Source organism: Trachurus trachurus (assembly GCF_905171665.1).
Source record: "Trachurus trachurus genome assembly, chromosome: 11".
NCBI lineage: Eukaryota > Metazoa > Chordata > Actinopteri > Carangiformes > Carangidae > Trachurus > Trachurus trachurus.
In genome coordinates this window covers 9390942-9408133 of record NC_139904.1, presented here as the reverse complement: position 1 = coordinate 9408133, position 17192 = coordinate 9390942, and the positions used below count along the sequence as shown (strand labels likewise).

Below are 17192 nucleotides of genomic sequence, written 5' to 3'. Positions count from 1 at the left end.
TCTGTATCTGTTTTTATTTTATTTGTTGTTTGTAAATGACATTTCTTGATTTCCTGATTCAGTGCATTGATCAGCTGCACTCAGGACGCTTCCTCTTCCTGCTTCACCTCAGGAGAAGGTTTAACTTGACAAAAACCTGAAAGAAGAAGAGAGTCAAAGTTCATTGTTGTTGTTCTTTCCACCTTACTGCATCTGAATCTCCATTTGGAGATTTCACTGACCTGCCAATCCGTCATAGATGAACGCTTTGTCGTGAGGGATGTTCAGACACTCAGCCTTTTTCTTGAAGCCATCGTGGGCGGCCTCCAACTGCTCCACATCCGAATGATGTCCCTCCCTCCCTGATGAACACACACAACATACACAACACTGAGATAAAAAAAGACTTGAGTTTATTTTTCACAATTGTTCATGTACATCTTTGATAGATAATCGGATTGTTTGTGTATGTGATCTTACTGTAGATCAGCAGATATTTGCCCAGGATATTCCTGTAGACAAATGTCAGACAGTTGGGGCAGCTGACATACACGTCCATCGCACCTGAATCATTGTATGGTTTAACAACTCCACCGTCCTCCTGCACCACTAACACACAAACACACATGCAGAATGAGGATTCACCGCAGGGATGAAGATGATCATGATGATACATGCACTATAAGCCTAACCATCCTTAAATCACTCACTGCCAGCGAAGGCAACCAGTGGGTGGTGCTCATCGGACGTGGGGTCAGAGGGCATGGACATGTTGATGATGTAGTTTGAACAGTTCTTCCCACTGTAAACAAAACAGTCAGGTGCCATGACATGAACACGCAACAGTGTTTTGATGCAGATGTTACAGTACAGTCCCTCAGATGGTACTAAACGTAGTTATGTACAGTCAGATAGTCTGACCAGACTTTTCTCTGAACCTCTGTAAATAGAGCTTTACGTCACTGTCTGAATGATCTGAAGGGGAAGCACTCAGATACAGTTTAGAGTCATCGAACATGGCGGTTTTGTTGTTGTCTAGGAGTCGAAACTTCACGCGTGAGCTGGTTACATGTGGCAACAAGGCCCAGCCTAGCTGGTGGTCGGCAACGGACCAGACCAGGACCCAGTCTCCGAAAATCTGGATGGGGAGGGAGACAGTTTAGAGTGAGACAGACAGCAGCTGCTGCAGTGAGGACGATATCCTGACAGACTTTACAAAAAGAGAATCGGGAGCATTCAACAAATATTATGGTCCAGACTGCATAAAGAGTGTATCGCCGCTCTGAACACACAGATCTACTGAGGCCCAGGCCAAGACAGCAGATTTTAAAAGCTTCAGTTTCTCTCCTGAGGAGCTCTGTCTCCTGGATTTCGCCGACACAGGTAGACTATAGACTCACCTTGTGCAGGTCCTTCGCTGGCAGAGGTGTATTCACACCCTCACAATCATCAGCGGCCTGCAATGAGCTGTAGCTGGTCACTGCCAACAGCAGCAGCAGCAATGTAGCCTGCTTCACAACACAACACATCCTGCTCTGAGATTAAATCCACACACACCCTGCAGTTTGCTTTGTCAGTCCGAGGAAGGAAGCTGGTCTGGTTATAAAGACCCATGGCACTTGGAACAGGTGCTGAATCAGTATAAAGTGCATGTGTGTATGTGCCCAGAGTGTTATTGACCCTTGTAGACTCATGTTTCTATTGTTGCATCACTCACAGTCCCTGGTAGAGACTGCTGATTTGCCCTGCACCCCTGCTCTGATTGGCTTTCGTAGCATGTTTTTGTGGCTTTTATTGTCCATTTATTTCTTGACCCTTCTTGTGTCTTCGTCTCCTACCACTTTCATGTTGTCAAGTCAGTGGACAAAGGGACAAGACGATCTGGCACAGTAGGAATGGGGAGCACAGCATATATGCCACAACCTAGGGAGACAATGAGACACAGGTGTAACACATTGGGGGAGGGAAGACAATCACACAGGAAGACAAGGGCAGGACACAGGCTTCAAAATAAAACAGGAAGTGACGAGACAAAGACAGAAAACGTAACTTAAAACCTAACAACAGACAGTTGACACTAATATGTGGTCCTGACATATGTAAACTCGATATTGCTGTTTTCTGTGTCCAGGATCGGTCACACTAGAAATTAAGTCTCTTTCTCAATGTATTCCCAAGTTAACATTAGATTAGATTAGATTAGATTAGATAAAACTTTATTCATCCCGAAGGAAATTATTCTGCCAGGTCGCTCCAGAGAAAATAGAAAATAAATAGGATACAAGGAGGAAAATATATGACAAAATATATCCTACAATGTCTAGACAATATACACAACAAAGAAGCAACCTAGATATAAGTTAAAAGTTAAATACAGTGCAACATTAATTTAAAAAGTGCTGTAGTACAAAGTCCAAAAAACACAATCTAAAAATTAGATATGTTGTGTATGTTTTATGTTCTATGTTCCTCTCCCAGCAAAGGGTGAGGAATTGTACAGTCTGATTGCCACAGGGAGGAAAGACCTCCTGTGGCGTTCTGTTGTGCACTTGGGTGGTCGCAGTCTCTGGCTGAAGGAGCTCTGGCAGGATGCCAGTGTGGCATGCAGAGGGTGAGAGGTATTATCCATGATGTTTAGCAGCTTCGTCAACATCCTCCGCTCAGCCACCTCCACCACAGACTCCAGCTCTACTCCCAGGACAGAACCAGCTTTCCTGATGAGCTTGTTGAGCCTGTTGACGTCGGCTGCCTTCAACCTGCTTCCCCAGCAAACCACAGCATAAAAAAAGACACTTGCAACCACTGAGTTGTAGAACATCTGCAGCATAGTGCTGCAGACGTTAAATGACCTGAGCCTCCTAAGAAAATAAAGTCGGCTCTGGCCCTTTTTGTGAACAGTGTCTGTATTCTTGGACCAGTCCAGTTTGTTGTCGATGTGGACGCCCAGATATTTATAACTGTCCACAATGTCGACTTCCACCCCGTTGATGATGACTGGGATGGGACTGGTCCTGCCCCTCCTAAAATCCACCACCAGCTCCTTAGTTTTGGTGGTATTGAGCTGGAGATGGTTCTGACCACACCATTCGACAAACCTGTCCACTACACTTCTATACTCCGACTCCCGGCCCCTGCTGATACAGCCAACAATGGCAGAGTCATCTGAAAACTTCTGCAGATGGCAAGACTGTGAGCAGAACCGGAAGTCGGAGGTGTAGAGAGTGAACAGGAATGGTGACAGGACCGTCCCCTGTGGTGCCCCCGTGCTGCTCATGATGGTGTCTGATGCTACCCTCCCCAGCCTCACATACTGTGGGCGACACGTCAGGTAGTTGTTGATCCAGGTCACCAGTGGAGCATCTACCTGCATGTCCAAGAGCTTGCTGCTGAGCAAGGCAGGACAGATGGTATTAACACTAGCACCGCCGTTGCACACTATATACCTATAACCGCCATGAGTCGTTCATTGGACGAACTGTAATAAAGCCTTAATTAGTGCTGTATAGGTGTTACATTTGTCGTAGTCTTTTAACAGCTACTCTGGGCCATGAAGTAGGCTGCCCCCCCCCCCCCCCGCAGCCTCCGCGAGGCGGGGGTGGGGGGGGGGCATACCGTAGTAACCCCGCCCCCGCCTGTAAAGCCGGGTTTTCACCGTATAAACGGCCTTTTTTTTCTTCTCTCTTTTACGGCAACATCCATAGTCCTTAGTGATCTTTGTTTGATATGTCAGGTGGAGCTGCTGCCCATCATACCGACGCCCCCCCCCCCCCCCCCCCCATCCCCCGCGTGCGCTCACGTCGGCGCTTTACATGAAGAGCACAGCGACTCTGTTTTTACACTAGTTTGCTCCTAAATACTGGCTTTATAAAACGAATTTCGTTTTCTTTTGATATCATAATGATATTTCCCCCCTGAATGTAGGCTACACCTCTTCTACAACTAGTCTGTCCAGTCTGGAAAATAATTTCTGCACCGTGCGTGTGTGAAGTGTGGACGTGAGTGTGCATCTGCGAAGCCTGCGCACGTGTAGGCCTACACACATACACACACGCACGCACGCACGCACACACAAAAACACACACATAGAGAGAGAGAGAGAGAGAGAGGGAGAGAGGGAGAGAGAGCGCATAAGCCCAATAATGCCGGCGCAAATCGGTGAATTCTCTGGTCGTCCAATGAACGAACGTGGCGGTTATAGGTAAAAATGAGAAAACATGATCGATATTTTTTTGTGTGAGTAATATTGATTGTATTTAACAAAATGGGGTGCTGCCCAACATCATTTTAGGAAAAGTCACAGACTGGTGGACTTCAATGTGTTTTTTTAAATAAAGTTATGCAAAAATGAAAATCAAAGTCGTCCAATGAACGGCAGTTGGCGGTTCTAGTGTTAAAAGCACTGGAGAAGTCGAAAAACATGACTCTCACAGTGCTGCCTGCCTCCTCCAGATGGATGTGGACTCTGTTCAGCAGGTAGATGATGGCATCCTCTACTCCAATACGGGGCTGGTAGGCAAACTGGAGGGGATCTAATGATGGCCCGACGACTGTGCGGAGGTGCTGAAGAACGAGCCTCTCCAGTGACTTCATTACATGCGATGTAAGGGCCACTGGTCTATAATCGCCAGGCGAGCTGGGGTGCTTTGTCTTAGGCACCGGAACCAGGCAGGAGGTCTTCCACTGGTCCGGAACAGTCATCTGGCTCAGGCTCAGAAGCGATCTAGCTGGCAGCCGTCCGCGACAGCGCCCCCGTTACAAGCCAAAGAAAGTTTGTAACATAAGGGTTGAATGAAAGAATCAGTGATTTTGACTTGATTCGGGGGGCAATGGTGCACGATCTGATATCACCAAGTAAACAACTGCCCAGGACTAACCCTAACCTGGGCTGTTAATTACTTGGTGATATCAGATCATGCGTTTAGCAACAAAGAAACTACAGAGATAACAGATGAGTGTTAAAGCTATGAATTATGTTTCTCAACTTCTTAAAAGAAAAACACAGGCTTCCATATCTATTTTTATTATTTTTATTTTTTATTTGTTGTTTGTTCATGACTTTTCTTGATTTAACTGACTCAGTGCATTGAGCTGCACTCAGGACGCTTCCTCTTCCTGCTTCACCTCTGGAGAAGATTTAATTTGACAAATCCCTGAAAGGAGAAGAGAGTCACATTCAGTTCATTGTTGTTTTTTCTTTCCACCTGACTGCACCTGAATCTCCATTTGCAGAATTCACAGAAACTTGTCGGAGAGCTGAAAGACTCACTGACCGGCCAAGCCGTCATAGATGAACGGTTTGTCATGAGGGATGTTCAGACACTCAGCCTTTTTCTTGAAGCCATCGTGGGCGGCCTTCAACTGCTCCACATCTGAATGATGTCCCTCCCTCCCTGATGAACACACACAATACTGAGATCGTACAACACTTCCATTCATTTCCCCCAATTGTTCCTTTAAGTCTTTGGAATAATCTAGTATGTGTGTGTATGTGTGTGATCTCACTGTACATCAGCAGATATTTGCCCAGGGCATTCCTGTAGACGATTGTCAGACAGTCGGGGCAGCTGACATACACGTCTATCACAGCTGAGAGTTTTACCAACTCCATCCTCCTCCTGCACAGCTAACACACACACGCAGAATGAGGATTCAGCACAAGGATGATGATGATTATGAAGATGATGATGATGATGATGATGATGATATATGCACTATAAGCTTTAAATCACTGCACTGGCTTAGATAGATGTGACTCACTGCCAGCGATTGTAACCAGTGGGTGGTGCTCATCAGACGTGGGGTCAGAGGGCATGGACATGTTGATGATGTAGTTTGAACAGTGCTTCGAACTGTAAAACAACACAGCAGTCAGATGCCATGACATGAACATGCAACAGTGTTTTGATGCAGATATTGAGCACAGACCCTCAGTTATGTACGTCGGAATTTGCTGAACCTCTGTAAGGGACCGTTCGTTATTTATGGGATGGGCCACCGGAGGAAAATGGGGGGGGGGGGGGGGGGGGGTCATGTCATAATATTCTTTGTTGAGGGGTGGGTCCACTAAAAAAAAAAAGGTCAGTGAGGGGGGGTCATTCAACATTTTGTCTGGAGGACACTGCAATGCCCGCAGAAAACAAAAACAAAACAAAAACGGGACATTTCAAAGCTGCAAGCACTGATGACAATGAGAGCAACGGCCCCTGAATCACATCGTTATTTTATGTTGCTCTGATCTGCCCTGAGTTGGTTTCGAACCCGGGTCTCCCGCACCGCAGGCGACGATGCTAACCGCTTCGCCAGGAACTCAATAAGGGCTGCGGCTTAGCACGTGTTTTATTGGTGAGTGAGTTTAACTTCAGTACCGTACAGAGGCTACGCTGTCTGCCTGCCTCATTACGTAACTCTACATAGTCTGAGCAGCACGTACGTTCACCTTGCTTTTGTGAATTGTAAACAAACAGACGGCCCCCTCGGTTTTCGCGTCCAGCAGTTTAGCGGCTAATTCAACTGCAGTGATGGATAACTGTACCGGAGACAACTTCATGAACTACATTTGAGGAATAAACGGCAGCTTTTACCTGACGGGAGACCGACGCCTGAGCTACGGTAGCTAACAGTTAGCTGGTTTTACGTACTTTCTCTCTCTCTCTTTCCCTCTCTTTCTTACACGCACACACACACACAGTTGTCTGTCATATCTGTCGTAAACCTTGTAATAATACGTTGTTGTTGAGTATGGTTCACATTATTGTTGCTTCGGTTTGAGTGTGGATTAATTGTTAATGGTTTGTTGTGTAATGTGAGCTGGTCCAAAATCGCGATTCTGTTATTGATGAGTTGGGTTTTAATAACAGCTGATAAATGGCATGGATTGATGAGAAGGTGTTGCACACATAGTTGTCAAAATGAAATAATGTAGTGTCACGCACTACGTGATGCGATGTCACGTGTCGATGGCTGGGGGGGGTGGGGGGGGTCATGTATCTTTTGATAAGGCTTAATGCAGGGTCATGTTAAAATTTACTGACTCCGACAGGGGAGTCATGTAAAAAAAAAAAAAAGTCCTGTGAATCCCTCCGGTGACACTGATGATAAATAACGAACAGTCCCTAAACAGATCTGTGAGCAGACAGTCAGAGGTTCGTCCTCACCTGCACCACTGACTGAATGATCTGAAGGGGAAGCACTCACTTACGTATACAGGTTATTCTCATCGAACATGATGGTTTTGTTGTCTAGGAGTCGGAACTTCAGGTGGGAGCTGGATACATATGGCAACAAGTCCCAGGCATCCTGATAGTTGGAAACGGACCAGACCAGGACCCAGTCTCCGAAAATCTGGAGGGGGAGGGAGACAGTTTAGAGTGAGACAGACAGCAGCTGCTACAGTGAGGAGAATATCCTGACAGACTTTACTTTACATCAACCAGTTCCGAACGATCTCACTATTAAGTGTGGAACGGAAGGTGTTTTTCAGCATCGTCTCCCGAAGACTGACCGAGTTCCTCCTCAAAACAACTACATCGACCCTTCTGTGCAGAAGGGCGGGATTCCTGGAGCTCCTGGCTGCCTAGAGCACACTGGAGTAGTCACACAGCTCATCAGAGAGGCACACGAGAGCAGAGGTGACCTCGCTGTGTTGTGGTTGGACTTGACCAGCGCCTATGGGTCCATCCCTCACAAACTGGTCGAGCTTGCTCTACGCCGTCACCATGTTCCCAGTAAGATCAAAACACCTGATCATGCTGGAATTGACCCTTCGCGTAAGCCCCGCCCCCTTGGTTACTGTTGCTACGCCGGGCAAGCTTTCACTCCCAGCCATGCTCCTGGCAATATTTGGTATTGATTTCAAAGGAAATGTCAGCAAATTTCTGGATAAACTGTTCTGAGATAATCAGGGCCGGCCCTAGAATTTTGGTGGCCCTAAACAAGATTTTTGTTTGTGGCCCACTCTAAGCGCAAACACCAAATCACATACACTGCTTAAAACTGAATACAGACATGTTTATGCCCTCTGAGGTCTGAGGCAATTTTCTCGACTTTTACATATTTTCTTAAATTCATCTTATTAAGATACTTGCAGATGTAACAATACTCAAGTGTTTTATGTCTACACTGAGGCCAGTTTGTCCTAGAACACTGTATAAAGAAATAATTTAGGCCAAATTCTGGAAATTTGAAGTCTGCTTTCTGAAAAATCAAATCCCTTGTGAAAACACTTCTTCAGTCATGAGAACAAACTGTTTTGGTGCTTGAAATAGGATATGAATACAGTAATAGATAAGTGTAGAAAACAAGTCTAAAATTACATTTTGTAAAATCGCTTTTTGAGTATAAATGTTGTCATTTTGGCATTCTATGTTCACCAAATGTCTCAAATGTGAGATACAAGAAGCTGAATACTGACTTCAAAGCTTCATCAGATTTTGTAAATGAGAAATTTGCTTTTTTTCCCTCTTCAAACAAAAATATTTACTAAATACACAGAAAACACAATTTACATTGTTCATATAATGTGTGTTGTCACTGTGTCTGTGCTGTTTGAAAGGTAAAGAAAGTGTGAGGAGCTCAACAGGTCTGTATGAGCTGGAGCTGAGTTTAAGTCTGAACTCTCTCATATATACATATTTTTAAAATAATCCTGCTCATCAGATCAAAACTTTCAGCGTCTGAAGCACCGTCATCACCGCTTCTCTCTCTCTCTCTCCAAACGATTCTGTGGGATTGAAGCTTCACTATTGGTTTGATTGACAGGTTCGGTCTCCTCTGCCGTCTCTCTCCATGCCAGCCGCTGTAGGTAAACCATGGAGCTAAAACTGTGATAGAAAGGACCTTAGTGATCCCAGAGTGCCAATTGGTTGGCCGAAGTTGACTGACAAGCGATTCAACCAATCACGTATGCTCAAATTAGGGGACAACGGATACATCCAATTACGCACATGAGAGGTGACGATGCGTGTGCCGTGCTCTGTTATTGGCTCTCTAACTCTGGCTGTGAATAACGTAGGTCATCGAGGGCGGGTGTATTTGAAAGAGGGGAGCCGTCCCTCGGTCACAGGAGCAGTTGAACCGCGTTTCTACGGCGTAAAATTACCGAAATATGAACAAAAACATATCAAGACCATCCATCCATCCATTTTCATCCGCTTATCCGGAGTCGGGTCGCGGGGGCAGCAGTTGGAGCAGGGATGCCCAGACTTCCCTCTCCCCGGACACTTCCTCCAGCTCTTCCGGGGGGACCCCAAGGCGTTCCCAGGCCAGCCGAGTGACATAGTCACTCCAGCGTGTCCTGGGTCTTCCTCGGGGCCTCTTCCCGGTGGGACATGCCCGGAACACCTCACGAGGGAGGCGTCCAGGGGGCATCCTATACAGGTGCCCGAGCCACCTCAGCTGGCTCCTCTCGATGTGGAGGAGCAGCGGCTCTACTCCGAGCTCCTCCCGGGTGACAGAGCTCCTCACCCTATCTCTAAGGGAGCGCCCCGCCACCCTGCGGAGGAAACTCATTTCGGCCGCTTGTATCCGGGATCCCGTTCTTTCGGTCATGACCCAGAGTTCATGACCATAGGTGAGGGTGGGAACGTAGATCGACCGGTAAATCGAGAGCTTTGCCTTTCGGCTCAGCTCCTTCTTCACCACGACGGACCGATACAATGACCGCATTACTGCGGCCGCCGCACCGATCCGCCTGTCGATCTCGCGCTCCGTTCTCCCCTCACTCGTGAACAAGACCCCGAGATACTTAAACTCCTCCACCTGAGGCAGGAACTCTCCCCCGACCTCAGAGTGTTAAAATGACTTGAATTGAACCCCAGTACCTTCTGATCATGTGGCCCCACCTAACGGCTGTGGCCCTAAACAACTGCATAGAGTGTTTATGCCAGGGGCCGGCCCTGGAGATAATAGAGAGAAGAAGTCACAAAGATCATTCATAGTTTTCAGTGACGTGACTCGCGCAGGAGGATAAAACATCTGTTCAACGACACGACTGGACAATGTACAGAGCAGCAGTAAGGGCTGGTAATTTTACCGTCTATCAACCCACGAAGACTTAGGTCATCTCACTGGTTGTCAAACTGCAAGTGTTTGGGCGATTGTGAACCACATACAGCTTTCGCTGCTGTTTTGTTTTCTCCCACCGCTGTATCAGTCAGTGAAAGCAGTCCCTGCCTGGAGGATCCCTCGCCTAAAAGCCCAGGTAAAAGCCGTAATAGTACAGCTGTCATTTCGGAGGTGAACATATGGTTATCCCCATATTTACACTTGCTCAAGTCGGGAAAAAAAGTCAGCTCGTATCTGAACATCTCTATATTGCTGCTGCCGCCGCCACCGTAGTAGCAGCAGCAGCAGCAACAACAACATCATTCTCTACAAACAAATGTTTTTCGTCCTAGTCTCAAAATGTGTCCACTAAAGCAAACGTAATGATTCACTGCCGAAAGCTTGCCAGGCCTATAGTTACGGTTGCTAACGTAGGATTGGACAATAGCCGTTTGTGGGAGGGGTTGGCGAAGGGTCAATTAACCGTGCCCTGGGAAGAGCGGATCGAGGTAGCCAACGAGAGGAAGCGCAAGAAGTACCAGGAACTGGTGGAGGAGTACAGAGGCAGGGGCTGGAGGACAGTCTACGAGCCTGTAGAAGTCGGCTGCAGAGGCTTTGCAGGACGCTCGCTCTGCAAAGTACTTGGTCGGCTGGGCATTACAGGGGCGGCCAAGAAGAGGGCCATTCAATCGGCTAGTGAAGCCGCAGAGAAAGCCACAAGGTGGCTATGGATTAAGAGGGCTGATCCGTGGGCTGCTACTGGGACGCAAGTCGGGGCCTGATCACCCCCGGCTGGGTCGCCTGGGTGAGGGTGTCTGTTGCGAGACCGGAAACACCCTATGACCCCAGGAAACAACTCTGATGATGCGTCCCAGTGCATCCAGGTGATGTTTCTTAAAGACACAGAAAGAATCAGGAGCATTCAAACTATGCAATCTGGATCATAATAAATGTCTACATTAAGACTGAGTGTAGCACTCTAAACACACAGATCTACCCAGGCCAAGACAGCAAAAAAGCTTCAGTTTCTCTCCTGAGGAGCTCTGTCTCCTGGATTTTGCAGACACAAGTAGACTATATACTCACCTTGTGCAGGTCCTTCGCTGGCAGAAGTGTATTCACACCCTCACAATCATCAGCCGCCTGCAATGGGCTGTAGTTGGTCACTGCCAACAGCAGCAGCAGCAGCAACGTAGCCTGCTTCACAACACAACACATCCTGCTCTGAGACTAAAATTCACGCACACCCTGCAGTTCGCTCTGTCAGGACAGTGCAGTCCGAGGAGGGAAGCTGGTCTGGTTATAAAGACCCATGGCATTGGCACAGGTGCTGAACCAGTGTAAAGTGCATGTGTGTATGTGCCCAAGAGTGTTATCGACCCTTAGATCCCATGTCCATATGCAGATCGATGTCTCTGTTGTTGCATCACTCACAGTCCCTCGTAGAGACTGCTGATTTGCCCTGATATTTTACACCATCCAGAGATCCAGAGATGAGTGTTAAAGCTATGAATTATGATGTTTCTCAACTTCTTGAAAGAAAAACACAGGCTTCCGTATCTGTTTTTATTATTTTTATTTGTTGTTTGTTCATGACTGATTTCCTGACTCAGTACATTGAGGACGCTTCCTCTTCCTCTTCCTGCTTCACCTCTGGAGAAGATTTCATTTGACAAAAACCTGAAAGGAGAAGAGAGTCACATTCAGTTCATTGTTGTTTTTATTTCCACCTGACTGCACCTGAATCTCCATTTGGAGAATTCACAGAAACATGTTGGAGAGCTGAAGGACTCACTGACCGGCCAAGCCGCCATAGATGAACGGTTTGTCGTGAGGGATGTTCAGACACTCAGCCTTTTTCTTGAAGCCATCGTGGGCGGCCTTCAACTGCTCCACATCTGAATGATGTCCCTCCCTCCCTGATGAACACACAATACTGAGATCGTACAACACTTCCATTCATTTCCCCCAATTTTTCCTTTAAGTCTTTGGAATAATCTAGTATATGTGTGTGTGTGTGTGAACTTACTGTACATCAGCAGAAATCTGCCCTGGACATTCCTGTAGACGAATGTCAGACAGTCGGGGCAGCTGACATACACGTCTACCACACCTGAATCATTGTATGGTTTAACAACTCCATCGTTCTCCTGCACAGCTAACACACACACACACACACGCACACACACACACACACACACACACACGCAGAATGAGGATTCACCACAGGGATGATGATGATTATGAAGAAGATGATGATGAGATATGCACTATTAGCCTTAAAGCCCCAGTATGTAGGAATTACCCCCATCTAGCGGTGCGGTTGCATATCGGAACGTATTCTTGATGTTGCGTTCACGTGAACTCGGGCAGACGTCAGACAGACGACAGACGCTGCGTGTAACAGGATAAACCAGTCCCTCCAGGATTTCGCGGGCTTTTTTTGTGATTGTTGCGGCCTAAAATGCCTGAATTTGCGGCCACATTTTGAAAAAATTGCGGTGCATGTTGCGATGTTTTAAGCCCTTTTGTTGTGATTAAATTGCGGGAGACAGCGAAAGTTGCAAAAAAAAGTTGCAGTTTTGTTCTGAATAATTAAAAATCAAAGGAAAATTTTGAAATGTCACAAATTAATGTGATGTCATGTTATACCAGCAATTTTCCACTTGTTAAGAAAGGCACAGGAAAATTATATAGAGTTGAAAGTTGTTTTACTTAATTAAAATGTCTGTTTAAAAATCGTGGTAAAAGAACTGTTTTATTAAAACAGTCCAGTCTTTGAATAAAAAGGGGAGGGTGGCTACTCAAGTCCAGGGCCTTAGGATGGGGGAAGGGGCACCTGGCCGCCGGCTGCTCCGCTCCGGCCCTGCAGTGGCGCACTCACTGGATTCCCCCTCGGCGAGTGCTGCGGGGCTGACACAGCCTCGGGTGGTCAACCAGGACAACTCACACACTCAGCATCCGACAATTGGTCCAATTTGCGGAAAAGTTGCGGTGATTGTACAAAATTGCAAGATCGCAAAAATTCGCGGGGATTGGCTGAATTTGCGTTAATTGTTGCGATCGCAACATCGCGAATTCCTGGAGGGACTGATAAACAAGCGTCTATGTAAAGAAGTGGTCCGCCAGCACCAGGCAAAACAATACAGGCGTGACAATATGTTGTCATGGTGATGTCGTATTGTTTACCTAACCTGACCCTCGTTTTACCGTCTTTCTCTCGTCGAGTAAAATGACATCCGGTTGGTTTGCCGACGGCGTCCTTCAGGTGTCTGACTGCACCTGAATGCAACATCAGTGCCTCCGTCCTTCCTCACACTACACAGTTTTAACCAGATTTTAACAGGCGCTACTTTGAAAACTTTCTCCCCGAGCCGACAGCTCCGGCGAGTCTCTGTGGTTACCTACGGTCACGCTGCCACTGAACGTAAAAAGTGGCGATTCAACATGGCAGCCAAGGTTCCGTGCGCCCCCCCCCTTGTATATTTGTAACGACTTGTAACAATCATTCTAAAGTACGAGAAAGCTTTCATTTGTATGCGGGTGTGATTCGACTATAGTGAAATACGTATTTATGAAAGCAATATTTGATTTTTGCTAATAATAAGCCAAATAAGTTACATACTGGGGCTTTAAATCACTGCACTGGCTTAGATGGGACTCACAGCCAGCGAAGGAAACCAGTGGGTGGTGCTCATCAGATGTGGGGTCAGAGGGCATGGACATGTTGATGATGTAGTTTGAACAGTTCTTCTCACTGTAAAACAACACAGCAGTCAAATGCCATGACATGAACACACAACAGTGTTTTGATGCAGATGTTGAGCACAGGTCCACAGACGGTTATGTACTTTGGAATTTGCTGAACCTCTGTAAACAGATCTGTGAGCAGACTGACAGAGGGTCGTCCTCACCTGCACCACTGACTGAATGATCTAAAGGGGAAGCACTCACTTATACAGGTTATTCTCATCGAACATGATGGTTTTGTTGTTGTCTAGGAGTCGGAACTCCACGTGGGAGCTGGCTATATTTGCAAACAAGTCCCAGGCTTCCTGATAGTCGGAAACGGACCAGACCAGGACCCAGTCTCCGAAAATCTGGAGGGGGAGGGAGACAGTTTTTAGAGTGAGACAGACAGCAGCTGCTGCAGTGAGGAGGATATCCTGACTGACTTCAGACACAGAGAGAATCAGGACTATTCAAACTATGCAATCTGGACCATAATAAATGTCTACATTACAGTAAGACCGAGTGTAGCACCGCTCTGAGCGCACAGATCTACCCAGGCCAAGACAGCAGATTATAAAAGCTTCAGTTTCTCTCCTGAGGAGCTCTGTCTCCTGGATTTTGCAGGCACAAGTAGACTATAGACTCACCTTGTGAAGGTCCTTCGCTGGCAGAAGTGTATTCACACCCTCACAATCATCAGCGGCCTGCAATGGGCTGTAGCTGGTCACTGCCAACAGCAGCAGCAGCAACGTAGCCTGCTTCACAACACAACACATCCTGCTCTGAGACTAAAATTCACACACACCCTGCAGTTCGCTCTGTGAGGACAGTGCAGTCCGAGGAGGGAAGCTGGTCTGGTTATAAAGACCCATGACATTTGGCAAAGGTGCTGAATCAGTGTAAAGTGCATGTGTGTGTATGTGCCCAGAGTGTTATTGACCCTGCAGATATGCAGATAGACTAACGTGTCACTCACAGTCTCTGGTAGAAACTGCTGATTTTCCCCTGCTGATCTTACACCATGACCCCATGTATGATGGGATCTGGTCTGGACATGCTCCGATCATGGCATTGTATGGAATTATATCAAGAAATGTCCAGATACGCTCCAGATTGCTGCAAGAACCTTAAAAGGATCTATGTTGATTCTTGATCTGATGATTTCTGTATAACACAAGAGCGGATGCACCAGATCTTTGTCACTAACTGTTACAATAACAAAGAGGCAGCTATAGTGTTATGAGATATTTGTGGGGTTCAGGCACAAAACTACTGGGTTAGATTGTTGTTTGGTTTGAAATAGACAACCTGCATTGTCATGGTTACATAAAGGTTGTGTAATGATTGTGGTTTAAAAAAACAACCCAGATTTCTTCACTCAGGAAAAAAAACACCAGTCTGTTTGGGTGAAAGTCCTGTGTTTTGTTGACTGTAAGGGAATTTGTTTTTTTTTATCTGTTTAAGCTACTCTGAGTTGTAGCTGATGTCGACAGTCACTTTGGACTGTCTTTCTAGACAATTGTATTTATATACTCTGGACTGTTGGTTTACCTGTATGTGATGGCAGACACGTCCACACCACGGCAAACACGGTCTGCCTGTCGGTAACCCCTCCCCTTGCACTCACTCATGTTTTGATGCTTTAATCATTAGTATAATTTACACACTTAGGTTTATTCCTGCACATTATTATATTATTGTTATTATTATTAGGATTGGCATACATCATTGAACATCATATGTAAACAAATAAACACACGACACAATAGTCTTTTGATTTCATACATCATACAGACTTTATTTACTTTAAGCACGACGTCATGGTCACACATTTGCAAGTGCACACATTTGTATTGACTATGGTTTTGCTGTCATTTGTTTGTTAATTCTTTCTGTTCTGTTTTATTTACCATGCCCGCCGCGGGGGTCCTGAGTCTGGCCAACTCCGGCGTCGTGGTGGGGCGTGCTGCAACGATTGGGGTCCGGGCAGAAACCAGCCAAAAGATGGGCAGAAAGGGTTCTGCCAGTTTAAGACCTGCTCAGCATGATACAACTGCTGTCCAGTCGTGGGGGGGATTTCAGATTTTGTTGGGATTTTGTTATGTTTAATTTGAGTTAGATATTTTTGTGTATGTATGTAAATATTAGTTTAAATAGGTTATTTCTGTAGAAATCTTTAGTTTGTCTTTTTTGGTTCTTTTGTAAGCTTAATTGATTTGATAAATACCCTGTCATTTATTTTGGTTTAGTCAAGTAGTATTTAAGCAGTTTCTTTGTTTCATTTGGCAGGAGATAGGTGGAGGGTGGTTGTGTTGTGTCTTTTTGGTTTTGTTAAGTTTACCTTGGGCCCTAGACCTTTTTGTTGCCTTTTTTGAGTTTGACTTATGTTTGACTAAAGAAAAATAAATGTAAACTATTTTTGATACTTTTGAGTCTGCGTCCCTGTGTCGACTGCTGGGTCCCTCACACTGTAACTATCTTGTATAAGGTTCAAGTCATTCTGACAGTGGGTGTTCAGACTCTTGAGAAGTTTGTGGTTGAGAGAAGGTGCACCCTATTGGCCGAATGGTAAGACTCTGTCTTTATTTTGATGATTGTTGTTTATTATTTACTGGTTGTTCCCTTTGGTTGCAAATGGTTGTAATAAATCCTCCAAATCTCGGTAGGCCTCGGTTGTAGCCTACAACAACAACCTACTCAGTAGCCTACTACAGCCATTAGACACTGCCTGCCTATCTTAGTGTGAAAAAATTAGAGTAAGGAGGTGCTCCTGATTGCACCTTCTCTTCCTTTCCTACAAGAGACAGAGAGGGACACTCCTGCTCTGATTGGCTTTGGTGTGGCTTTTTCTGTCCATTTTTTTTTTTTTACCCCTCTTTAGTTTTGTTGTGTCTTTGTCTCCTGCCACTTTCATGTAAGCTTGATATTGCTGTTTTTTGTGTCCAGGACCTTTTTGATTGATCTTTTCCACGGCTACATTGTAAATGAGGTCTCTATCTCAATGTATTCCCAAATTAACATGAGGGTTGAATGAAAGAAGAAGAATCAGTGATTTGGATTTGATTCGGATTCGGAAGGCAATGGTATTTGTTTAGATGAGTGACATATGACCTGTCTCCTTATTGTAATGAGAGGAATTTAGACCTTCACATATTCTCTTCAGTCATCTCATTTTAACCAATTTGTAGCTGATGAACAGTTCCAGTTAGACCAGACCAGTTCCCATATTCTAATTTACCATAGTATAAGAGACTGGACTGTTTTTATTTAATGGTCCTCACTTTATAGACCTTCTGTCTGTATAAGTGCTGAACCTATGAATCGACAAAGACAAGAGTCAGTCAACCAACCAACCAACCAACCAACCAACCAACCAACCAATCAAAAGAAAAGTTAGAAACATGCAGTCTCATAAATAATAAAGACACAGACAACACGAC

General features: G+C 45.7%; 3 protein-coding genes across 4 annotated transcripts; all 3 read right to left on the bottom strand.

The window, feature by feature from the left end:
- Positions 1-975, bottom strand: LOC310994225 (saxitoxin and tetrodotoxin-binding protein 2-like). The gene is made up of 4 exons (XM_083982833.1): positions 690-975; positions 460-588; positions 222-341; positions 1-136 (listed from the first exon to the last, which is right to left on the bottom strand). The coding sequence occupies exons 1-4, from the start codon at positions 805-807 to the stop codon at positions 81-83; spliced, it is 423 nt and encodes a 140-aa protein (XP_083838959.1). The 5' UTR covers positions 808-975; the 3' UTR covers positions 1-80.
- A 4017-nt stretch (positions 976-4992) lies between these two features.
- LOC310994223 (saxitoxin and tetrodotoxin-binding protein 1-like) lies at positions 4993-11274 on the bottom strand. 2 transcript variants are annotated; one of them, XM_083982829.1, is made up of 6 exons: positions 11107-11274; positions 7178-7320; positions 5737-5828; positions 5487-5602; positions 5250-5369; positions 4993-5129 (listed from the first exon to the last, which is right to left on the bottom strand). In XM_083982829.1, the coding sequence occupies exons 1-5, from the start codon at positions 11236-11238 to the stop codon at positions 5334-5336; spliced, it is 519 nt and encodes a 172-aa protein (XP_083838955.1). In that variant the 5' UTR covers positions 11239-11274; the 3' UTR covers positions 4993-5129; positions 5250-5333. The 2 variants fall into 2 exon arrangements, with proteins under 2 accessions (XP_083838955.1, XP_083838954.1); XM_083982828.1 differs by having other exon boundaries at positions 5482-5602; positions 11107-11273.
- A 305-nt stretch (positions 11275-11579) lies between these two features.
- Positions 11580-14590, bottom strand: LOC310994221 (saxitoxin and tetrodotoxin-binding protein 1-like). Its single transcript, XM_083982826.1, has 6 exons — positions 14400-14590; positions 13975-14120; positions 13686-13777; positions 12050-12178; positions 11820-11939; positions 11580-11700 (listed from the first exon to the last, which is right to left on the bottom strand). Exons 1-6 carry the CDS (start codon positions 14526-14528, stop codon positions 11630-11632), a joined length of 687 nt encoding a protein of 228 aa, XP_083838952.1. The 5' UTR covers positions 14529-14590; the 3' UTR covers positions 11580-11629.
- Between the last annotated feature and the right edge of the window lie 2602 nt (positions 14591-17192).